A 25,679-nucleotide genomic window follows, 5' to 3' on the forward strand; every position below is an offset into this window, starting at 1 on the left:
CAGTTTTGGGAGCAAGCAAGTCTTGTTCCATTCTAACATTAAAAATGAAACACTGAGGCGCTGGCCCTGTGGCCAAGTAAAGTTTGCGTGCTCCGCTTTGGCAGCCCAGGGTTTTGCCAGTTCAGATCCTGGACACAGACCTAGCACTACTTATCAGGCCATGCTGAGGCGGTGTCCCACACAGCACAGCCAGAAGGACCCACAACTAGAATATATACAACTATGTACTGGGGGGCTTTGGGGAGAAGAAAAAAGATTGGCAACAGATGTTAGCTCAGGTGCCAATCTTTAAACAAAAACCAAAAATGAAACACACAAATTTGTCTGGGCTCACCCCCTCATGAGCATCCCTAACTTGGTCCTCCAGCACTGACAGAAGAGAATCACTTCACACCGGCTGTGTCTGCACGTGTGCAGGGGCCTGACCCACTCTCAAAAGAGGAGCCACTTACAACTCATGCTTCGGAAAAGTAGGACCATGCACTTCAAAGCCACGTGCTTTCATTTTGTCTGTAAAACTATAATTTAGTGAAGAAGTCAGTCTTGGGAGGAAAGAGGTTATGAAAAAATGTTTTGTTTTCTTTTGTTAGTTGTTCTTTTTTTTTAATCCAGTGAGAAAAGACCTGCTAAAGGAAAAAATAATGAGAAGAGGAGGGGATGAGGCTGGGACAGGATATTTTTAGTTTCCTGCAATAAGCTTGACATCTGTGCCCAATCAATGTCTGCACGATGAGAGAACTGATGTATACGTGAAACTTTACGATAGGTGAATTTATTAATCTACGATTTTTGTTTAGAATTTCTCCAATTAGAATTCCACCCTCACAAAAAGAGGCATCCTGAGTTTTTTATGCATTCCTTTGTTCAATAGATATTTGTTGCACACGAACACTATGTCTCATCTTGTTAGGTAGGTCCTTGCCAACATGATGCTTATAAATTTGTTGTTATTCTTCCATACCTTTTCCTTATTTGAATGAACCTAGAGAAATATTGGGGAGGCATTAAAAAATCTATTAAGCCCAGATATTCCTTCACTGTCTCTCAGCCTCCCACCCTCCCCCCCTCAGTGACACACGCACATTCACACCAGGATCAACACTGTTTTTAAGGCATTGTGACATGTCAATGATTTTTACTTATACACCTCATGTGAATATACGTTCCCAAGAGTACACAGTTAAAACTTGGAAACACATGTAACTTTTTCCAGAGGAGAGAATCCTTTTGAAATATTTGACATCTGAAAATTGCTCCTGCAATTTGCTCCAAGTTCAGAAAAGTTACTTGCTGGTGGAATTGCTGGTGGTGTACACACAATTCCATCCTTGGTTATGAGCAGGGATCCAGTCAGAGGGATTCCAGGCCCTTTAAAAAATTCTTTGTGTTCTTGTCACCCATTACTCCTCTTCCTGGGATGTGTTTCCATAATTTGTGAGGCTAGACACAGGGCGACTGGTTTGTTAAAGCTATCTTCATCACTTTGGCTCACACCTGAGGCGTGATTAGCTGGAGGCAATGTCCGGAGATAACAGGTCCAGACCCTTAGCAGAAGGAAGGGATGATGTAGCTGCAGCCGCCTCAGCTGCACTGATTAATACAATTCCATTCCCACATCGACGCCTGCTGGGGACCCCCGAGCCTCAGAGTTCTGCTCTTTCTCAAACAGGGCCCCAGAAAATGCACAAGCATGCTATCGGAAATTTTATGCAATACAGTTTTTCCTGTTTCCCAGGAGAATGACTTGTTTCTTCTTCAAGTGCTTTTCCTTTTCTTTCTTTCTGTTTTTTCCCCCAGCTATATCAGTTCTTTCCTGGTGATGTAGTATTGTATAAATCATACTGAAATTTCTTCTTTTGAGTTGTGGACTTTTGGAACATGGTGTTTTAAAACTTAAGTTAGAGAGTTAAAGTTTCTTATATTCTTCCTTCACTAAGTATTGAATACTCACTAAAAAGAAGACAAATGCCTTTGAATTCTGGTATCACTCACCTTTTATTATTTAAATAATTTATCGTTTTTTTCTATTGAAAACCATTTCTATAAAGTGATGCCTTTGACTCTCCACCAGCATTAATGATTAACTAAGATAATGTAGCTAGAGTCCTTTGTTTTCAAACACCTTTGAATCTGAATTTCTTAAGGTTTTAAGCAGATTTTGAATATTCTTTCAAATATATTCTTGTCCCTTTCTAGGTTATTCCAATGCTGCAAGAATTTATAATCCACAAGTTGGGGCGCATGTTCATTGAACCGCCCCCCTTTGACTTATCCAAGGCGTTTGGAGACAGTAACTGCTGTGCACCGCTGATTTTCGTGCTCTCTCCTGGAGCGGATCCCATGGCTGCCCTTCTAAAATTTGCTGATGACCAGGTACCTTAAAACAGAGGAGGTTATAGGACTGGCTCTGTGGTGTAGTGGTTAGGTTCACATGCTCTGCCTCGGTGGCCTAGGGTTTGCAGGCCCGGATCCCAGGCGTGGACCTAGCACCACTCATCAAGGTGCGCTGTGGCGGCATCCCACATAAAATAGAGGAAGACTGGCATAGATGCTAGCTCAGGGTCAATCTTCCTCACAAAAAAAAAAAGAGAGAGAAAACCAGAGGAGGTTATCTGATATTATAAAAATAAATAAACAAAAGATTTGCCAACTGAATTTTTTAAAAGAGCAATACTTCTTTATCCTAAGGAGAAAGGGAAAGGTCAAAATTCGTCGTTCACTTAGCCATTGAAAGACTTGGGGCTCCAAAGGTTGATGGAGTCCCAAGAAAATGATACTTAAATGGCAGCATGACAGTAAAAATAGCTCCTTATCCAAATTTCAAAACCAGAATTTGGGTCGGGGGGCGCTTGCTGTTGTTTTGGAGGAATGGACAGACTCTGTGACATCACTGCCCCACTCTGTGAGCTGGGTTGATTTAATAAATTCAAGTCTGCACAGTGACCCTGGGGAGGACCTTCTCTGATCCTGCCCATTCTCCTAATCCCTAAAGGGGGCCCTTCTTGGCTTTCCAGAACCATCATATATTACCGGCACTTTACCAAGTTAGAATATATTCTAATATTTACGTTTCTAGGCTTTAAAAATTATTCAAATGAATTTAGTATAAATTTTCTCACATCTTTCAACCTAGAACAAGAGAATAATAATAAACAGATGATTGGGCATTTTTGAGTTGAGTTTTTTCCCTTTTGGTCTAATCAAAGTAACATTTTATGGTAATAATGCTGATATTTCTAAAATCACCATCATCACTTTTGTTGAGTGCTTTACATACACTGGTCATTTTGCTAGATCTTGTTACACACGTTTTCTCTTTTGAGTTTTACAGCAGTCCTGTGAGGCGGCATCTCCAGTTTACCGAAAGGGATACTAAAGCATGGAGAGGATAAGTGGCCTCTCAAAGATTACATACTAATTGGTTACAATACTCTTTACTAAGCCAATTTATATTTTAACACCCCATGTCTGTTGCTTTGGGTGTAATTCTTAAATACTAGAGGATTGATTGTGTAACATAGCACTTACCACTGGTTAAAGACGTGCGGGGACATGGCTGTCATAACTCAGGAGATGAGGTCAAGATGCACTGAGGGACTAGATCATGCAGGGCTTTGGTAGGCTGCCTTAAGGACTTTGAGTAGGATGGGACGATGTGGTAAGGTTTTAAGCAATAAAGTGACATGATCTGATCTATAATTTATAAAGCTCTTTCTAGCTGGAGTGAGGAGAAATGATCTGAGAGGTGCAACATGGAAGCAGGGCACTAATTAGAGAGTGCTATTGGAAGGCCAGGAAGAGCAATGGCGGGTGGGACTGTGAGCAGAGTGGAAGTGGTGGAGATGGCTGGAAGTTTCCATTTGTGTGGGATTCAATCTCTCTAAATCAACTTGACCTTTCTGATGCTTTGAGACCTTCCTGGTTCCCCTCCATTTCTCTTCCACGTTGTACAGTTTGTTTATTCTCTGGCTGCTATATAAGACTGCTCAGTGCATTATCTTCACTTGCTGTCTCCACTTCTTCCAGAAACAGTAGTATCTAGCTCTGTTCGTTTTCTGCTGCTTCTACCTGCTCGTGTCAATAAGCTGTGGACATTCAGAGAGGGCTCGAGAGAGAGAGGGCTCGAGACCCTACTCATCCACTCAAGGCCTCTTCCAAAGAGGCCTTCAGGTGGTAACTGTCCTAGAAAGAAAGAGCTCAGGAGTCAGACTCCATTTCCAGAAGCTACAGTTGAGTCAGGACACAGTAGGAATAAATTCCTGGAAAACATTCCCACAAAATTCTTTAAAGAGAGTTTTAAATGGGAATTGGGGGTTAATGCTTTTTTCTCTGAGTTTTATGCAGTAGCCAAATTAGTTAAAATATAATTATTCAAAGATCTGGAGGAAACAGGGCAAGATCATCTGTATTCATAGTTTTCTTTTCGGCTTTGGGTTTTAGGAATTACTGAATGACAGCCGGACCCTTTCATCTCCTCCTCTTGTTAAAAGTCTTCTTAAGATTTTTTCTATCCTTATCTTAACAATCAAGCACCCAGCTGACTATTTCCTTCCTTAACTGACTTGCTTGTTGTCTAAATGTTTATAGGATTCTGAGTCAGTAAGAGTTTTTAGGGCTGCATGTGTTTGAACCTTTGAAGGATGCTCCATAATTTAATTTTAATATATTTAATGTTAACATTTCTTGTAATAATAATATTGAGTCTTCTTATAAATGTGATGTTAAATAATATCTTTACTCTCCTTGTACACAGGGATATGGGGGATCAAAACTTAGCTCTTTATCTCTTGGTCAAGGCCAAGGGCCCATAGCTATGAAGATGTTAGAAAAAGCTATCAAGGAAGGAACATGGGTTGTTCTTCAGAACTGTCACCTTGCCACCTCTTGGATGCCAACCCTCGAGAAAGTTTGTGAGGTAAAAATGCAAGTTTATTTTTACTAGATTGTTTCCCCCCGATATAATTAGTGATATATGTACCATCTAAGTAACTCCATTCCCATCCTCTAGTTTGGAGGGTTGCGGGTTAGTGGTGTGGCTGGATTACAGGAGCCATGGGCTCACGCTGGGGACTAGAGGAGAACACATGGTCATGCCTTGCTGGATCCCTCTTAATAGGAACAAGGACTCATCTGATGAGTTGGAAATCTCCTTAATCCAGAGGAGCAGCCTCAAAGATGGGAGTAAACCACGAGGTGGACAGAAACCAAGTTACTTTTTACAGCAGTGGACCAAAAACAACAAAGGAGACTTTTCAGAATGAAATTCATGTGGCCACTCTAAACCACAGGGCTTCGGGGTCTAACTTTCTTTGACTCACTTCTCACCCACTTAGCCCCTGACCCTGCCACAGAGGACCAGTCTGAAACCACCCTTCCTGCAGTGGGTCATAGTATTTCCCTACTTTGATGGGCAGAAAGTCCAGGAAGAAACCCCACGGAGCTCAACTGAGTAAACTGAAAACCTGCACTTGATTTCAGTGAACAGAGAGAAAATGCGTCCTCTGTAACTTCCCGTGACTCCAGCCCCTCCTAACTCAGAGTCCCCTGGGCGACGAAGTTTACCCGTACCCCAAGGTGGGATGGAACCTGCACTATGCAGACATCCAGCTGAAACTTTACGGAGCAAGTTGTATTTTTCTTTATGCCTCTTATCACCACTTTGTCTGTTTCTCCCACTAGACTATAAGGATCACGAGGACAGTGACTTTCTCTGTCTCTTTTGTTCTCTAGTTTGTCTTCAGCACCTTGAGTAGGGCGTGGCCCATGGGAGACAGTCAATAAATATTTACTGAATTAGTGAATGAATATTGCTTCACTGCTTCAGACTTTTCAGTGGCTTCCCACTGCGTGTAAGACGCAGGTCAAACCCCATCCTGGCTTCCAGCCCACTTCTTCCTCTGACCTTTCCTGCCTCTCAGGTGTCGTCTCTGCCACTTTCTGCCTTAACTTCTATGCTCCAGCCATTTGAACTTCCCTCACTTTTATTGGTATAGCACATATTTTCGAGAGGCCATCATAATAGGTATTATTTCTAGCTGAAAAACTATTCTTGCTGTTATTTGCCTTACCAACATCTACTCATCCTTCAGGCTTTATATTAGAGGTTTTGTATTTGTGCCTGTGTCTTCGTGTTTCCTCTGTCTCTAGGCCATTCTTATGACATGTAGGATTGCACCATATACACCCATCAGAGAATCATACGGGAGAGAAGAGCTGTCCCTAATGGGTGGTGAGCTTCATCCAAAGTCCCACGAGTCATGTTGCTTAAGTCACTGGACACAGAGCAGCTGACAGGAAAAGAAACAGTGCCCTCACCCACCACTATTGTTATTAAAGAACTCAGGCAGCTATGCATCCTTCCTAATTCAGCCCCGCCCCTTGGCCACATAAATGCTCTCAAATAGTTTTTTTCCTAATGAACATTTACAATTAAAAAAAATCATAGATACCACTGACATGGGCAATTGGGGGAGGTAGCTGCAGGGAGTGGGACTGGAGAGGAAGAGAAGGAAGGGCCCCTGCTAGTTAGTCCTGGGCCCCTAGGCTTCACGACAGTGCTGTGTGTGCTGCCAGCCTTTACAGTGCCGGCCTGGACATCCCCTAGACCAGCACAGCTAATAGTGACGTGGTAATGTCACTTCATTATGTCATTATGTAATGTCGCTTCAGGATGTACCAGTTCTTCTCGCCTTTCAAAATGCTCTATTCTTTTTTCATCCCAGCTTGGTTTCATATTAACATCTCTGAGTGTATTACTTATTCTCACAACCTGGCTATAGCAAAAAGAACTAATTATTCTTAATTTGGCTCTGGGGCAGAGAATTATTTCTGTAAATATTTCAGCAACATCAGTGAAGGTACGAGATTTTTGGGAATATCTTAGTCTTTATTGTGGCCAACTCTGAATTATGTAACCCCTTTGTAGACTTTATAGTCGGATGATTTAATTGTATCAAGGAGAATGACAACACTCTGGGCCTTCTCAGTGAACTATGTTGTTTCGGGGGCAGAATCAGATTTTAAGGCTTTCGCCTTAAATTGCAGCAGTAAGTTCTGTTTTGCAAAAATGCTTCCTCCCACTTCCAGCCCATCCCATGCACATATGATCTGGAGATTTGTCTTGGATTTTATGTACCCTTTTGTGTCCGATTTCTTTTCTTGCAGGAGTTAAGCCCAGAATCAACACATCCAGATTTCCGAATTTGGCTGACAAGTTACCCATCTCCGAATTTCCCCGTGTCAGTCCTGCAGAATGGAGTGAAAATGACCAATGAAGCACCGAAAGGTTTACGGGCTAATATCATTCGATCATACCTCATGGACCCGATCTCTGACCCTGAGTTCTTTGGCAGCTGCAAAAAGCCTGTTAGTAATGGCCAAGCCTTGTTACCTCAGCCCTGTAGAGCAATTAAAGGGGCCCCTGGCGATCGTGGATGTGTGTGCTGAGTAAAACTACAAATTAAATAGACCTCCTGCACTGCAGGGCACTTGGTTTTGATTACTGATTATTGACTGTGCTGAAGTCAATTTTATTAATATTTTATTTTAATTTTACCACCAGCCTCATTCCTGCTCAGCTGAGATCTTCTGGGGTGTCATTAATAATGTAGCTTTCTATTTAGAAAGTCAGCTGTAAGCCATTCCCTGTACAAATCTGCAAGGCTGGAGAATCTTGTTTCAGGATATTAACTGAGCCCTTTGCTATTTGGAGCCATATCTTTAAATTAAAACATAAAAATATTTCCTCCATATAACTATAATGAGAGCCAAAATGATTTTACTCCTTGATTGATGGGACTCATAAGGGTCTTTTTTAGCATCACCAGGCAAGCAGGGAAACCACCCACTGCTTTCGTGATTAGAATTCTATGTGTGAATGTCTGTGACCTAAAATTGTTTCACAGTGTTTTACCATAATTAAAAATGGAAGAATTTCTTTTTAAGAGGGGTTATGAACCTTGGTAAGTTTTTGCCATTAAAAACCTTACACTCTTGATGTCAGAATATGTTTTAAGTACACATCAAAAGAAAATATAAAAATAAAGAAGTACTTTCATTAAACAAAAGTCTTGGGTACTAAAAAAAGTGCCCGTGTTTAAAACTAAGTCAAACCTTATCCTAAGCTTCCAAGACCTTCTGTACGACTAGCTTTGGCATTGATTAGGCCCAGAGAGAACAGCTTACTCCCAGGTAGGTGGTGAGGCGCTTCTGCATGGGCTAGCTAGACGCTCTTTTGCAAAATTTTACTCCCTTTCTTCTGAATCCAAATGTCCCTCCACTGGCAGTCATACACATGGGAAGTCCAGGCATTTATGAACCATGGTCCAGGCCAAAACCCAAAACTCCTCAACTGCCAAAGCAGCACATCATAGTTTTTCTGTTTTAACTTTTTTTTTTGGAAATAATTTTAAATATGTAAGTATAAAAGTAGTACAAAGAACAGCCCAAAGCCCTTTACCCATATCACCTCTTGTTAATGTACACCATTTTCAGGGAATTTAGATATGTCACAGCCCTTTATCCAGAAAGAAATACTTAGATGTACGTTTCTGAAGAACAGAGATACTGTCTTTTCAAGGTAGAGCTAATAGTTTAGTAAATTTAACACAGATGCACTCTTGTATCGAATCTGCCGTTTGTGTTCCAGATCTCTCCTTTGATTCGGTGATGTCCTCTAGAGCATTTCCCTGTTCACTACAGGGTTGGTCTAGGGCTCGTGTCACATTTAGTTGCCATGTCTCTTTGCCCCCTTTAATCTGGAACATTTCCTCAGCCTTTCTTTGTCCTTGATGACATTGACATTTCTGAAGAATTCATCTCCGCCCGTTTCTTTAACAGAACATTTCTCACTTGGGCCTTGTTTGCTATTCCCTCCTGATTAGATTGAGGTTACTCATTCTTAGCCAGAATACTACACGGGTGAAATTGCGTCCTCAGAGTATTGCATTGGGAAGCGCACAATGCCCATTTACCCCTCATTGATGATACTATTTTGATCATCAGTGGATGACTGAAGTGTTGTCTGATTTCTTCAATGTAAATAACTGCTTTGCCCCTTGCAACTAATAATCAGTCTGTGGGGAGACATTTTAGGACCATGCAAATATCCTGTTCCTTATCAAAATCCACCCCAGCCCAGATTTAGTCTCCATTGATGATTCTTACCTGACCCCGTTATTTCCTGGGATGATTCCAGCTCTGGCACTCCTTCCATATTTGACACTTGGCACTCTACTGTCAGCAAAGCCCTCCCTTCTCCCTCATTTATTTATGTTATTGGTATGGACTCATGCATTCCTTGGTTTTTTTCCAATTGGTATACAATTCATTGCTGAACTTAAGTCTTTTGCTCAAATTGTCCCAGATTTGGTCAGCTCCTTCAGGCTGGCTCTTCTGCCTTTTATAAGTCCCATCATTTAAAAAATTCTATTACTATTATGATGAGCCCTCTTATTTGCTGGCATATGATGCTCCAATCTCATCTGTACCCTAGTCCTGGAACAACCCATTTCTCTGAAGAGTCCTGATCTTTTTTAGTGGGGAATGATATTAGACACCAAGAGCTGGGTGCTAGATGAGCTCAGTGCTACTGCATTGGCTTTGGTTCTTGGCGCTGTTGGTGGAGAGAATTTGGAAATGTACACATGTACTCACACAAACATATACATGTAATACATATATACGTACACACATGTTCATGCATGCAAACAAGTGCATGCGCACATAGTCATATATATATTTTAGAAGTAATGAGTTCATAGCAATACCTCCAATTTCAGTCCATTACCCAGGGTTCTTTCTCACTCTTCCTCATTCTATATTTGTATGTCCTTCTTCTATATGAGAAGCCTAGCTCCCACAGCATCAACACATTTGCTAATTTGCTCAATGCTCCAATAAATCTAAAATTGTTCCAGCATTAGCACAGCATGTTTAACTTTACTTCCTCCCACCTCTGTGGTTAAATTTATGATGCTTTACTTTTGTCGCCCACTCTCCCTTTCAAGTTTATTCCACAGGGGAAACTTTCCCCCTGCTAAATCTTTGGGCAGCCTCATGGCTTTCCTGGTTACTGTCAGGTCATAAAATGACCTAAAGTCATTTTAACTTGCAAAGCCAGCCTTCATTCAGAAATCAGAAAGTACAGTGCAATCTAGTAATCAGCACTTCAACTTTTATTCAAAGTGTATCGTCAACTCTCCAGGACCTCACCAGGGCCTGTAGTCTGTGGGCTTCCACTGAGGAAGAGGATGCAGTTGGCATCTTTCTTTTTGTGAATCCTCCTGCACGTGATAGCTGTTGACACTGACTGCTCAGTTCAGAGTGTGTGTGGGGACGAGACAGGAAGTACAAGTCCCTGTTCGGGGCTGCTATTGCTTGGAGCTCTCCACTTGGCACTTGTCCTGGGGGGTTAAAGCTGACTTTTTCTCCTGTGAGTTCTTACGTGGGTTCTCCCTGGGCTCCCCTGCTGGAGGCCTCTGACTGTGATCTCGTCACCCTAGGCAGTGCCTCTCCTTCAGGTGGCTGCTCCTGATTCCCTCAACTTTTTGTTCTCCAGCATTCACTTCATACAGGCTCTGACTGTTGGGGTTTACTCACCCTGTGACACCAGTCCTCTTGACTGGGAAACCTTTAAATTACTCCTGGCTGACATTCCTCTTCCAGCTCCCCTTCTGCTCCTTGGGATCCATACCCAGTTGGCCCACCGTTGGAGGTGGGGTGCTGATTTCCCTCTCACAGTCCTCTACCCTATGCCCTTCGGCTGCTCTACTCTTTCAGGCATGGGTTTTGCATTTTCCCACTCCACCCAGTTGCGGGGAACATGCATCCACTCTCCGAGTGGCCCCATTCATTCCTTCTCACTAGCTTGGACTAAGACCTCACACTCCCTTCTCCCTTGGGGGTGGGGGCAAGGGGACTCCCAGCACAGCAGCTGCTCTTTCCAAGGAAATCTCTCCACAGATTCTCTCTCAAGCTCTATTTTGACCATGTTAGAGCCTTCTTCTGGAGGGTACAAATGATTAATATATTTCATTGTACTTTTTGATTTCTGAGTCAAGGCTGGCTTTGCAATTGAAAGTGCGTGGAGGACATTTTATTACCTGAGAGTAAACAGAAGAGTCATGGGTCTGCCCAAAGTTTCAGTCCAAAAGTCCTTTTGTAGAGCTGCCTAACTGGCTTGAATTATCTCCTTTGAAATTTCTCCAAGATGGTCTGGGACCACACATTAGAATTCATGCTTCTTGCCTCAGGATGCTTCAGCTGGAACCTCCAAAATCCTGTAAGGTAACATTAAATTAGACGAGCGTACTATGCTTTCTGAAGATCTGGTGTAACCAGCTATATGTGCCAGCTGAACGTGTATACAAATGGGCATATTTTTGTCTAAATAGCCTGTAGAAACAGTTAATTCTGTTTTAGTTATACTTTGAGATGGATATATTTATACGCAAAAGGAGTTAATTACTTTCATTTTACAATATGGTAAATATAATGCCATGTTAGGGGGAAAAATAATGATGTGGCACCATTTCTTCTCATTACAGGAAGAATTCAAGAAATTACTTTATGGCCTCTGTTTCTTTCATGCTTTGGTCCAAGAGAGACGGAAATTTGGACCCCTGGGGTGGAACATTCCTTATGAGTTCAATGAGACTGACCTGAGAATCAGCGTGCAGCAGCTCCACATGTTCCTGAACCAGTATGAGGTATCGTAAAACTCATGGCAAGGACGTCACCTGTTTTGCTCTTTATCACGTTGTAAGTGTTTGTACAGTAAGCAGGGACTTCTGATTAATTTCTGCTCTCATAAAATGAATAGCAGGATAGTTCCCAACAGCTTAGTAAGTGGGACGTTATTGCAGCAGGGTATTATGATAGCTGCTACAGTAGGGAGTTGGAATGTCAGTTTGTCTTTTAGGAATCTGTATTTTATCGTTTATTTTGACATATAGCCACCTGTGGAAGTCTGAAAAGTGAGCATATTGTACTTATTTCGAAAAGGATTTGAGAGGACCATAAATCAACCAGGCTCTAAAATGAAAAAAACAAACAGACTGATTTCCTTCTGTTCTGGAGCATGACTTTATTTTTAGAGAAATGTCACTGTAGTATTATTCCAGAGTTTGGGCCATTTGTCAGGAGAAAATGAACTATTTAAGCTGTTGGTGTTAACCTGAAGTATAGATTCTGGGAAGAAGCCAAACAGCCTAATGTTGTGACATCAACACGTTTCATCCCCTACTGTTCTGATACACAGACACACACACACGCACAGTGTGGCAGTACCCACTTTCCCTCTTTGCTATCGTCCATCAGTTGGATTTTTAACCTGTTTGCCCCTTTGAAGAACTGCTCAGTCGATCCATCCAAGTGTCCTGCGAGGATATGGAACTTTTTAAAAAGTGAACCCCTTAAATTTTGGAAGAATTTTGTTCAAAAGAGGTTGAAAATTTTTAAATCAATCAATGGAACATCAAAAAGCTTTGGTTTTTGAAACTGCTAGTGAATTGTGATTATTTTTTTAAAAAGGCTTACAAACAGAAAGGCACTGAATTCTGTCTCTATAAAAGCTGAGGAAGAACTGAACAAAATAAATACTGAGAGCTCAAATGACAGTGTAAACATATGTGCAGAATCCTTTGTCTGAGTTTCTGTGTTACATTTGACAAATCCCTATTCTTACTAAAATGAAATGCGTTAAGAAGCCCTTTGATTCTGCAGCATTTAAATTTGATAAAACATTTAAAAGAAGCATGAATTTGATGAATTTCTTTCTTGTAGTAATATTTATCAAAAAAAGATACCAAGAATGGAGGCAAAATGCAGTGATACAGTGCCTGTGGAAGAATTTGAGCTCAAATACACTTTTCAATACAGAAAAAAAGGATGAGGACCTCCTCCAGTTAGCAATTTGTTCAAGCACCTGCACGTTTCTTCTAAAGAGTCAATTAAAAGTGTCAACGATTTAAAATTTAGTAACCATAAAATGAAACTTTGTAGATTATAATAGACAATTTTATTTTACAAATTAAAAACAATGAGACTACATTGGAAGGTAAATTCTTTGGAAAAATATCAGAGATGTTATTTGAGACAGATATGTCTAAGAAGTTAATTAAAGTCTGTGAATATATACCAAGAAAAGTTATTCTGCTTGTATTGTTTCTTAAGAAAATCATTATAAAAACTTTTTGCTTCAATTTCTTACTTATTTTAAGAAATAATCTTATTTTGAAAACAGTGTTTGAGTAGAGCTGCTTATAGGTCCACCAAAATACTAGGATAGATTTGTCGTTTAACATATACTATTTTAAAATTATATAATACGAATTATTTTTGGCACCCACTTTTACCCTCAAAGTGTTTCAGTTTGGACAATAGTAAACTTAGTCGCCCTAGCTATTGAGAGATGTGAACACAAACAAAAGGGCAAGCAGGTCTGCTGGCTGTGATCTGGGAAGCTTCCACAGAGAACCAGGTATGTGGGACTCAAGGAATGAACAGTGGAAGCTTTTCAGATAGACAGTGTGGAGAAACAACAGTAAAAAGGTTAAAAAGTGCAAACAGGTGAAAAGGTCTGGTTAACTATCAGTAATTTGGAACATCCTTGTATGCCATGCTAACTGATTTGGGGGTTATTCTATTGTTATTGGTGTGCTTTCAGGAGAATATTTGCATTTTAGAAAGATCAGTCTAGCAACAGAGTGGAAAGTAGATTAGAGGGACCCAAATAACAGGCCAGTTTTAGATGATATGAGTGGAATCGTGTCCCCCTAAAAGATGTGTTGACGTTCAATCCATGGTACCTAAAAAAGTGACCTTATTTGGGAACAGGGTTGTTGCAACTGTGATCAGTAAGCTAAGTGAGGTCATACTGGAGAATGGTGGGCCCTTAGTAGAACATGTCTGGAGGCAGAGATTGGAGTTATGCTCGAGCAGAGGAACACCTGGGGCTACCAGAAGCTGGGAGAAGTAAGAAAGGATCCTTCTTAGAAGCTTTGGAGGGGGCATGGCCCTGCCAATATCTAAATGTCAAACGTCTGGCCTCCAGAACTATCCGACAATAAATTTCTGTTGCTGGAAGCCACCTATCTGCAGCCCTAGGAAGCTGCTACAGGAGACCATCATGATACCCCAGGCAAGAGATGAGAAAAGTTTAAACTAAAACATTTGAACTAGGATGGGGAACATGGTAGAGATGCAATAGACATGTAGGGAAAAGGACTGAAATGACTTAGATATTAAACGGGAGAGGGGGAGGGGGAGGGAGAAGTCTCAGCTGATGTTAGTTTTCTGGTCTGGATTGGTGGTGGTACCATCCATTAATCCAGACAGGGAACAGTACCAGGAAGTGGTGGGTTGGTGCAGTGGAGTTGGTGCAGTGGAGGTGGGTGAGTGGACAATTACGTCAGTCTCCTACATTTTATACACCTGGGATGTCTGGGTGATGCTATCTGATAGGCTCTTGGCATATAGATAAAAGCCTGAAAGAAGAGAGTGACCACAGAACAGAAGTTTGTGAATTGTTAGCACATTAGGAGAAGCCCGAGAACTTCTGAGATTTCAGAGTGGAGGCCTTGTAGCCTAAGAAAAGAAGAGAACTAAAGGTTGACTGCTGGCGAGCACCCAGTGTCAACAGTGGGAGAGAGGACAGGAGATGTGGGGAGGGCAGACTGAGCAGCCAGGGGAGAGCGTGCTGAGTGACAGGGGATGTCAGGAGCCATCCGTCCTGTCAAGCGCTGCGGGGAGAATCTGAATGACACACAGGACTGACTGAACTGGCTCCTTCTGTTAAATGACGGGTCAGAATGCTGCCTACTCCTCCAGCAGAGTATTTATATAGCAAACGACAAAGCTGCTATTCGTGTGTCACATATACTTCATCACGAGTTAGAGATTCTTTGAGGAATGTGAATTCACAGTTCCCTTCACATCAGTAAGTTTCATGTAATCCTTCTTCAACAATCAACATTTTTTCTTAAAACAAAACCATCCAATGTCTTGACAAAAAAAGCAGTCAGAATTAAACTCTCTCATGGACACATTAAACCTAGACCAACAATAGTTCTTGCCATCAGGAGAATGACTAGGATGAGGAAATCAAGTTAAAGAGGGTGCACTAACCTCAACTTGGGGATAAGAATGGGTTTATGATTGCAACAGACATTAAAATCCCAGGACCTCTGAACTTGTACCAGAACGTGCTCTTCTAGCTCCTAAGTAGGTCCAGCGGGTGAGCTATAGCAGTGGAACCAAATCTTTACGTTCTAATTCTAATTTACTCTGAATAAAAGTCAAACTGGAAAGAAAATGAAGGCTCTTAGGAGTCCTTGCCCCGTGCCTCAGAAATATGGCCTTGGTAGTTTCCCTCCAACCCAGCCAAGAATGTATAAAGAGAAAAGCAAGTCGTTAGGGAGGAGAAATCTATAGGCAAAGCTCTGGCATTCTAGAGGAATCAAACACTAACAGGAACTTGAGGAAACAAAGATTTCACAAAAAAGGTCCCTGGTACTCAAGTGTTGGGGCTGAAAAACACCGTTGCACCCTGATTTCTAGTGAGGTGCTGGGCATCTATGGAGCTGATATCAAGTGCTGTGTTTTGTAAAAATAATCGGTGAAGGAGTAGGGAAAAATGTGGAAAAGAAACAGAATGAGCAATGATTATCTTATGGAATCCTGTCTCTGTTCCCCATTTTCCATTCCCTGCCTGCATCAAAGTAATGGAACCGCCTCCCACCCAACCCTTAAGCTAGAGATAGGGAGTCACCGACACTCAGCTACTCCTCACCCCTCTGCAGCCACATCCTGCCTTCCTCCACTCCCGCCTCCCCGCTCGACCCGTGCCCTGTGCTGTGTGGATATATGGTGTACTTGCTCTTCTCCCAGTGCGAGGTGCTCTGTCCACATCTCTGAACCTTGGCATTTATTTTCCTTCCACTGTAAGCACCCTTTCCTGTGCCCAATCTTTGTCTACTTATTGGAGTCTTTCTTGAATAATCAACTCAGACTCAGGAGCCAAGTTTGCCTCCCCTTGGCACATTTCTGTGTGCGACTTTGGCTGATAGTCCTTGGTCCAGCATTGTGTTGAGAATCCTTGTCGTGAGTGAACACCTATAAGAGCAGGAGATGATTCCAGACGCTTTTGGTCTTCCATGGTCTACTTGCCCAACATCGCTGCTATCCTTTCCGTTACAAACTCTAGCATAGTGGCCAGAAACATGGGTGCCCAGGCCCCATTCTGTTCTGGTAGCCTTAACAGAGCTGGTGGCCAGTGTGGGTCACTGGGAACTATGAGCTTTTCTCAGAAGGAGAGCACATCTTGTCAGATCACAAGCCAGTAAATTATATGGTGACTTTGTTTTGTTTACTCTTGCGTCCCTAGTGCCTAAAACAGTATGTGTAGTAGACAGCTCAGTACGTGTCTGTCTCATGAAGGAACCAGGATTAGTGGAAACATCTTCAAGCTCTCCAAAACAAGAATGGCAACATTACTATATGTAGAACTTTGGCATAGTAACCGCAGCATTGAAAATGGATAGAAAATGGAAGGAGTATTCGCTAAGTGATGAGAGAATAATCGATTATTTGCTAGTAGGAAAAAATAAAGCTAGATTATTCATGCTATAGAATTCATGTTGGATTAAAAAAATAAATAGGAAAAATGAAACTGTAAAAGAAGAAAATACAAGTAGATATATATAATCTACTTGGCAGATGGGCAATTGCCTTGTTGTTCTTGATTTGATAGAGGTGTGTGTGTGTGTGTGTGTGTGTGTGTGTGTGTGTGTGAGAAAGGCCCACCGCTCAATTTCATAGCTTAGGGCATATCTGTGCAGAAGTTTTTCTATGCACAAATAGGTACACACATATATATATGCACAATATACACGCAAATTTTTCCTCAAAGGCATAATTATGTTTGCGTATTCATTTTCAGCTTGCTTTTCTCACTCTACATATGTTGTGGACAACTTTCAACGTAGATATAGATCTTTGTTTTAATGGTTGCTTACACAGCATTTCCTCTCTGTTGACTATTATGATTTTATTTCCTTTTTATTTTTTGCTAATAAGCAACGTTAGACTGAACAACCTCAGATATAACCTTGCGCACTCGTTGCCAACTTTGAGCTCTGCTTCTGTCTACACTCTCTCCCCATAGTCTCAACCTTCTTATAACAACTGAGCAGGGAAGCAATGTCAGCAGCACCCACTACTCTTTCTGCAACCCCAGCCAGTGTGCCTGGGCCCCTGGGAGAATGCACTCCCCAGTTTGGTTGGTGCTGGCTATGACTGAGCTCTGAGAGAAACATTTCGCCCATCTGCTCTCAGGGGCATGGTGGTGGCTTTAACTCTTCATACATAAATCACCCTTCCCGACCCGATCTCGTGTTATATCTGCATCACAAAGCCCTCCCAGGGCCAGCTTGTCCATGTGCTGCCCCACCTCATATACTACCTACATAATTTGCACGTGAGTTTTCTTCCCATACTTCATTCTGAGGTGGGGGCCTGTCAACAAGGCCAGGCCAAGCAGTGGGGGCATCTGATCACACTCCCCTTGCGTTTGCAGTGGGAAGAACATCAACTTGCTGGCGTTCTCCTGCCTGATTCTGTTCGTTTCTCCATGAGGTCTTGGTCACTGACATGGTCTCCTAAATTCACTGCCTTCAGTTCCAGTTCTACAAGTAACAAATCCCATAATGTCCAACCCCTAATTCAATAAACTTCCCTCTCCAATCACGCCTGTCTGCTCTTCCCCAGAGCTGTTATTTCCATTGAAGAGATTCCTCCAGCTGGGATCCCTGGAATGTGGGATATCCACAGTTTAACTTTTCACGAGAACGGCAAGAAGGGCGTGAAAGGCCCAGAAATGATGGCAAATCCTAAAGTAAAACATCGCTGTATTTTAGCAGAGAATATTTTAAAACATTACTATATTAAAATACCATAAGCAGTTAAACATTTTAAGTAAATGTTAAGTACTTAAGTAAAAACTAAAAGACAAATGAAAATTGGAGAAGATATCTAAAATTTATCTGACAAGCTGATTCAGTATCATTATAAAGAGCTTTTAGTAATTAAAAAAAGAAGATAGTCATTCAAATGAAGAAAACACATTAAAAGACAGAGCCGATAATTTAACAATAAGAAGACAAAGGGTGAATAAACATTTAGAAAATGTCAATATCAAAAAAATAAATAAACAAATAAACTTAAGGTGTGTAATGTACAGCTTCGTGACTATAGTTAATAGTACTGTGTTGCATATTTAAAAGTTACTAAGAAATAGATCTTAAAAGTTATCACAAGAAAAAAAATTTTGTAACTATGTAAAGTGACAGGTGTTAAATAGACTTATGTGGTGATCATTTCACAATATATACAAATATTGAATCATTATGTTGTACATCTGAAACTAATGTTAAATGTCAATTATAGCTCAATAAAAAAATAATAAAGAAAATAAACTTAAAAATTAAAACAATTTTATTGTTTATCAGTTTTTTTCCCCTAAATGATAAAGCTCAGTTTTGTTGAGAGTAGTGAGAAATAGAATTCTCTATATTGCTGGTGAGTGTTTAAGTATTTATGCTTAGGATAAAAAAAATTGCAACATGAGAAGTCAATTCTTTTGCATTCATAAACATTCAAAACTACTGTATACCAGAGTATATAATAAAAAAGCAAACTAACAGTAAAAAAGTATTTCCACAAATTTGATAAATAAAGGTCAATTTAGGGGGCCGGCCTGGTGGCGCAGCAGTTAAGTGCGCACGTTTCGCTTCTCGGCAGCCCGGGGTTCGCCAGTTCGCATCCCAGGTGCGGACATGGCACCGCTTGGCAAAAAAGCCATGCTGTGGCAGGCATCCCACATATAAAGAAGAGGAAGATGGGCATGGATGTTAGCTCAGGGCCAGTCTTCCTCAGCAAAAAGAGGAGGATTGGCAGTAGTTAGCTCAGGGCTAATCTTCCTCAAAAACCAAAAAAATAAAGGTCAATTTATAAAACAGTTTATACAAATAAAGTAAAACTATTAAAACTTTAATTGAAAAAATGAGTAGGAGGCTAGTTCACAAAAGAACAAATGTTATTAAACAGATGAAAAAATTATGATCTTCACTAGTATTCTAAAAATGCAAATTAACACAAAATTATCTTTGGGCAGTCAAATTAGCAAAGATTTTAAAACTGATTCCTACAATTGCTAGCCTTTTAGTAAAGCAGTTTGGTGACATTAGTCAATTACTTTTTATAAATTTCTTTTCCTTGACATAGTAATTTCCTTGTCACGAATCTGGACTAAAGAATTATTGGAAATGTTAAGAAATGTATATTTAATGAAACATAATTTAACACAGTAGAAAATTAGGAGCAACTGGAGTATTCAATATTAGAAGACAGTTATTAAATAGTATTTTCAAAGAGTCTTTCATGAAATGGTAAAAGACATCTCAATGGCTCATAAAGTAAGATTTGGCGAAAAATTATATGCAAAATTATATATATAGTGTGATTCCAATAGTCAAATTATATATGGATATAAAAGGTGGTGAAGGAAATGAACCCTATTATCTCTGAATTCTGTTGGATTTATTTTGAATGTCAATCAGCAGTGAAAGGTTTTCAAGGATGGGATTCCAGTCTAAGTCATTCTGTGACTGGCACACAGTAGGTGGTCCATTCATGTTGGCTGGATAGTGAGTGAGTTCACAGTTAATAGAGGAGTTCTATTCTCTGCATTGACTGAAAGGAAATGACAGACCACAAAAGGAGAGCGAGAGGTGGGGGAATTGCAACAACCAGCAGGGAAGTATATACAGGGAATTGTGTTGGTGCAAATTTCTGTAAGCCATTTAATTTAATAATGTGAGGAAGCAGGAAACACGTTTCTGTATAATGTGCTACTGATGACTCTTAACTGGTTGAGCGACTTGAGCTCTCAATTTTAGGAACTGCCTTATGACGCTCTGCGCTACATGACCGGTGAATGCAATTATGGAGGCAGGGTGACAGACGACTGGGACCGGCGCACGCTGCGCAGTATTCTAAACAAATTCTTCAACACAGAATTAGTTGAAAATCCAAGCTATAAATTCGACTCAAGTGGCATCTATTTCGTCCCTCCTTCTGGTGATGTAAGTATGCCCTTCAAGAAAACTAAAAGCAGGGGCTGGCCCCCTGGCAGGTGTTAGCTCAGGGCTGGTTTTCCTCAGAAGGAAAAAAAGAAAACTAAAAGCAGTAAAACATGAAATTCCTCTGGCAAAGACAAAATGGTGAGTGATTTTTCCAGAGGTCTTTCTTTTGGTTAACCATTGTGTGTGCTCTTTCAGTCTTATAGGGACAGAGCACCCCCCTCCCCCCCCACACATAGATGGAGTTAGTGGTTTCCAGTTTGCTGTAATGTGAGGAGTGTCAAGAATGGCTTCCTCAGTGATCTGAAATTCTGTTATCATGAATTCAGTCCTTTGGGTAAAAAGACATTGCCCCAAATCAAAATGGAAATACACATGAGAGGGGTTACAAACTAGTATTAACAATACTAGTTGATGTTTTTATTATGCTTGATTACTTACAAAGCAGTTACATGCAAGTATCTCACTAGAGCATCAAACTAACATTGACATTATTGTACTGTGCCTTTTACAAATGAGAAGGCAAGTTCACAAAAGCAGAATGACTTGCCCAAAGCTGCACAGGTAGAAAGAGGCAGAGAGTCACGGAACCACCTGCCACACAAGGCCGAGGCTCCCTCCTGCTATTTTTCCCAGTCCTGTCTAGTGGAAAATGTGGAATCTGCCTTCAGAATATCACATGGTAGCCTTCTAGGGACCACCAGGACAATCAAATTGGTTATCGTTTTATCCCCAGAAGTCAGAAGGGCACATATTGAAAGTTAAACATGCGGCCACATCTAACAGAGGCACATACCATCACCCCCGAAACTTAACTCCATCATCCACTAGGATTATGCTCGCTGAGATATCAATAGGGATGAAGAGAACAATCAGTCCTAGAGCCTGGGTTGTTGATTAAGTGGAACAAGTCAACATGGGGAGTCATGGGCAAAATAATCTCCAATGGTGAACTGTCAAGTGAGCGAAAAAGCAAGATGAAGCCACGAGGATGTAACGTAGCCTGTATTGGAAAACCATCAATGACCCACCCCTGACCCCCACCATATATATATATGTAAGTCTTTGTATGTGATTATATGAGCATCAAGAAAGAAGGAATTTTAATAGAAGTCCATGAAAATAAAATACAAAATGTGTGCATATGCATAAAAATATATATCATGTTAGTGGTTATCTCAGGATAATAACATTTCAGATAATTTTTACTTTTCTGAATTACACGATTTTGTCACAATAAGAGTAGACAGTATAGGGCAGGAAGACAATTCCTCTCCCCCCTAGGTCCTTCTGGCTGGTGTAAGAATTAAATTGACATGAGACAGAATAACGGGAAAATAAGACAGTTTGATAACATGTATACATTGGAGAAACCTAGGGAAACTGAGCAACTCATAGAATGGCAAAAGCCACCAGCTTAAATACCATCTTCAGCTAAGGACAAAGGAGGATGTTGGGGGTAGTGATTGGAGGCTTCAAAGGGGAGGAAGGTAATTTACATGGAGATGGAAAAGCAAATGTTTGATAAACAAGTGTTTGCTGGACCATCTATAGACAATGTGACCTGAGAGACACATTTTACATTACATTACAGTTATGGTATTAGCTTCTTCCTGGAACAGGCCTTCTGCTTTAAATTCTTTTAGGCAGTTAGGGGAAAGGTCAAAGTTTCTTTCAGAGTCTTTTGTTCTTAAAAATAATGAAGCCAAAGAGACACATTTTGGGGTGGCCCGTTCTGATCCCCCACAACAGAAAAATCAGAAAAGCAGAACAAATTTTATTGTTATTGCAATAAATTAGGAAGAGTCATCAGCAAAAGGCAGCACAGAAAGATTTCTATGGAAGAAATTTCTAAGTGAAGTGGCCAGGATATTCCTGTCTCCATTTTATAATCCATTCCAAGTGAATGCTGCATTTTCTTTTTCCCTCTGTGTCCATATCTTTTCTTTTTTTTTAAGCTTTCGCCCAGGTTGAAAGAAAATGAAAGCGTTCAGTGTCCAGTCTCACAGGCCCATCCACTCAACAACTTGAGTAGTGAAAAGTCTCTCTTTTCAGTGAGAAAGTCCTACAGGAGAGTTGATTTCTAACCTCCTGACTCTGTTGTTATTCATCTTTGCAGCACAAAAGCTACATCGAACACGCAAAGACTCTGCCGCTGACTCCGGCCCCAGAAATCTTCGGGATGAATGCCAATGCAGATATCACCAAAGATCAGTCAGAAACTCAACTGCTATTCGACAACATTCTTCTCACACAGGTGTGTGATCTGTATGGGAACTGGCTTCTGAGGCTGGAAAAGATGCTCCCCAAGCAGCATGTGCCAGCCCAGCAGCGGCCCACATACACAACTCCATCTGTGAATGTGGAGAACCAATTCAAGGAAAAGAAAAAAAACACATACGTATCTTAAATATGGATTTAAACATAAAATACATGAACGTGTGGGTTTTTTTTCCCATCAATCTTTGATTTGGAAAGAATCTTTGAGTATCTTTCTGCTGCTAGGAGTTCTTCGAGTAACATTCTTTGAGTATCTCTGAGTAATCGTTGATGTCATTCTGCTACTAGGAGCTCTATTTTGCTTTTCTTGTATAAATCGTGCCCAGATACATTATATGTTATTTCCCTTTTTAATTCCTCTAAAGTGAAAGAAGAATTTCAGAGATATTTGGGAAGCAGTGTGATGCCAGAATCCATCTGAAATTGTGCCTACTTATGTCTCTCACTAATTCAACAGCAACTCCTTAAATGATTTATCTTTATCAAACATCCCAGAACATATAACCTGGTTTACATAGAAAGTTTATTTCACATTAATATTTTATCAGATTACATAATATTCAAAGAATATAATTGCAATAGAAAGTACAAAATGAATAAAAAGGTTTTGGAGAAAAATACAGTTGACTCTTAGTAAACATGCAGCCCCACTACTGAGGGCATAAACGTAAGGGGGAGTTGGAGAGTACTCTTCTGAGGCGTCAGAATTCAGCATGCCATGGGCATGAGTCGGTCAGTTGTAATGAAAAAGATTTCATCTTGCTTGTCCATTAAGAGATCTTCTCTTGTACTGCTCTCCCTTTAAAAGATGCACTCCGTTGTTTTTTTTTTTTTTTCATTTTTAAAGACAAATTCATCCAAATGGCAAGTTTCCTTAGTGATTAAATGAAATTTTAATAACTTAAGGATGACTATTCAGTCAAGCAAATTATTCCACAAACTGAATAATAGCTGATCTTTTATATTTTTACGGAATCTTGGAGTAATACTGATAACACTACATAATAATACTACATAGAGCTTACTGCGTGCTGGCACTGTTCTAAGCACTTTACATATAACAGTGTAATGCTTATGACAAGCCTATGAGGCAGGGGCTAGTATTCCCATTTTACTGCTAGAAGCCAAGGCACAGAAAGATGAAGTAGCTTACCCAAGACCAGTTAGTACAATTTCAAGCCAGGACTCAAAGCCAAGTAGTCTGGTTCCCACTAGTTTGGCTCCAGAATCTGTGTTCTGAGCCACTATGCTCATACTCTTTCTAGATTCTAAAAATGGGCTAAGACCTAGAAAGCAGATAACCAGAGATGCTGGAAAAAAAAAATGGCTAAAAGAACCAGATTAGAAGAATAACATGATGTGCCATCATTGATGGGAGAGTCCGTGGAACTCCTGACGCTTTGGTCTACTGTAAGATGACTTTTCCTAATGAGGCAAAAAGGACAAAGACTATTTTTTATGTCCATTTTACATGTTAATAGCAGTAAAATCAGTTATTGCCTGAACATGAAAGTATATGTACGGGTATGAATAAGTTGATCTTCAGAACATTAAATGCATGTAATCCACAATAGTCAGTCTGACAACAGGACATTTATAGTGTCTTTTGGCTTTATTTAAACTTGATGGGGTGTGCCACATTACAGAATACATAAAACAGTAGGCTCTTTCCAACAGAAAATGACTCAGAACCAAACACATAAGTTGAAATACACATGGGGTATCTTCTCAGTATGTAATTAAACAACCTCTTTCAATATCCTCAAACTTTCCTTGGCAAGGACAATTCTAGTAATGGGTAGGCAGTAGTTCAGTGACTGTGCATTGGGTTTACCACAATTCAGAGGCAGAGAGAGACAAGAGCTGCAGAGTTTGGAGAGCAAGCTAACGATGACAAGACTTTTACATTATCTGTTTAATTAAAATATCCTTAAAAATTAGAGGGAGATATTGGCGGGGGGTGGGGGGGGCGGGTATTTTTGCAGCACTCTCTTGCTTATGCTTAACTGCCAGACTCTCTTTTGAATGGGAAAATTGTTTCAACTTAAAATATTATAAAACTAAAAATGGTCTGAGATCTCTGCAAAGGTTAAACTCTGTGAAGTCTCTTTGAAAATGAATCCCACTTATCTTTATTTGTTTAATAAAAAGAAAATAACACTTAGAAGGTTTCAATTGACATTTGTGAAAAGTCTAAGGAAAGATAGTCAAAAGAAAAATGCTAAGTTAAATAATTACAAATAAATAATACCGTCTTGCTCTTAATTCTCATTATCAGTTGGATATTACTTTTAAAACATATCACCTCAATTATGTGATTTTGGTATGTGAGAAATAGGTAAAAGGAATGATTGTGTTACTAAAATAATTTTCTTACATTTTTGAAGGGCTATAGGCCTGGAATTTGTTTTTGTTTTTTCTTTCTTGTTTTTTTTTGGTGGAGGCACAGCTCTTGTTAGAAAATATGAATGTTTTTAATGAGTTTATATTACCTTATATGCATGCCAAAATACAAATAGAAATCAGCATATCATTCTTTAAATGCAATGGAAATAGGTATTTCACTAGTTTTGGCCAAATATTCATTATCTTCCTTGCTGTCTATAATTTGTTTTATATACTTAGTTGTAAACCCAGCACTTTGGGATCGTATTAAAGAATTACCATAATGACATATCCCTTTTTTTATTAGCATGTAATTAAGACCAACATTTAATTCTTTTATTGTACAATTTCATAGGATCTTATGGGGGTATGTAGTAGGTGGCATTAAAAATCTCACAAGAAGCTTAAGAAATAGTCAATATTTATGGAATAGATCCAGTATAGAAACGAGGAAATATAAAATGTGAAATAAGCATAACACAATTTCCTCCGACTGGAAAAATATGAGAAATATTCATTTATATTCTAATTGTGCTTGTTCTGTCTCACCCCATACACACGCGCACACACACACACAAACACATTCATTTATTCTGAGGTTTTAAAGTTTTTTTCCAGAAAATATAGACTCATTTACACAGTGACACTATAAACATAGAAAATAAAAATTGAAATGAAATTCCCCTTCTTTGCTTCCAATGTGAATCACTAAAATCTGCCTTTTCTGCATAACTCTTCCAACTGTGTAGAGGAGATGGGCTTATTTTCTTTGCCCTCCTGGTTCAAGGAGAAAGCTATATCTCTGCTTTTGGCAACCAGTGGGCACCAGAGTTATAGCGAATATATTTTGCGGCAAGCTTTCTCAAAGCGGGATCT

The 25,679-nt window shown here is 40.1% G+C and overlaps 1 protein-coding gene across 1 annotated transcript in view; it reads left to right on the plus strand.

Moving 5' to 3' along the window:
- LOC124233445 (dynein axonemal heavy chain 7-like) overlaps positions 1 to 25,679 on the plus strand; it is a 234,964-nt gene that overhangs the window by 194,591 nt on the left and 14,694 nt on the right. Inside the window, exons 55-62 of the mRNA XM_046650549.1 lie at positions 2,197 to 2,373; positions 4,754 to 4,915; positions 7,165 to 7,365; positions 10,205 to 10,289; positions 11,117 to 11,286; positions 11,547 to 11,708; positions 19,956 to 20,141; positions 22,258 to 22,395. Coding sequence (XP_046506505.1) covers positions 2,197 to 2,373; positions 4,754 to 4,915; positions 7,165 to 7,365; positions 10,205 to 10,289; positions 11,117 to 11,286; positions 11,547 to 11,708; positions 19,956 to 20,141; positions 22,258 to 22,395 — 1,281 coding nt within the window. The remainder of the gene's footprint in view (positions 1 to 2,196; positions 2,374 to 4,753; positions 4,916 to 7,164; positions 7,366 to 10,204; positions 10,290 to 11,116; positions 11,287 to 11,546; positions 11,709 to 19,955; positions 20,142 to 22,257; positions 22,396 to 25,679) is intronic.

This window comes from Equus quagga, unplaced genomic scaffold, assembly GCF_021613505.1.
Source record: "Equus quagga isolate Etosha38 unplaced genomic scaffold, UCLA_HA_Equagga_1.0 203_RagTag, whole genome shotgun sequence".
Classification (NCBI taxonomy): domain Eukaryota; kingdom Metazoa; phylum Chordata; class Mammalia; order Perissodactyla; family Equidae; genus Equus; species Equus quagga.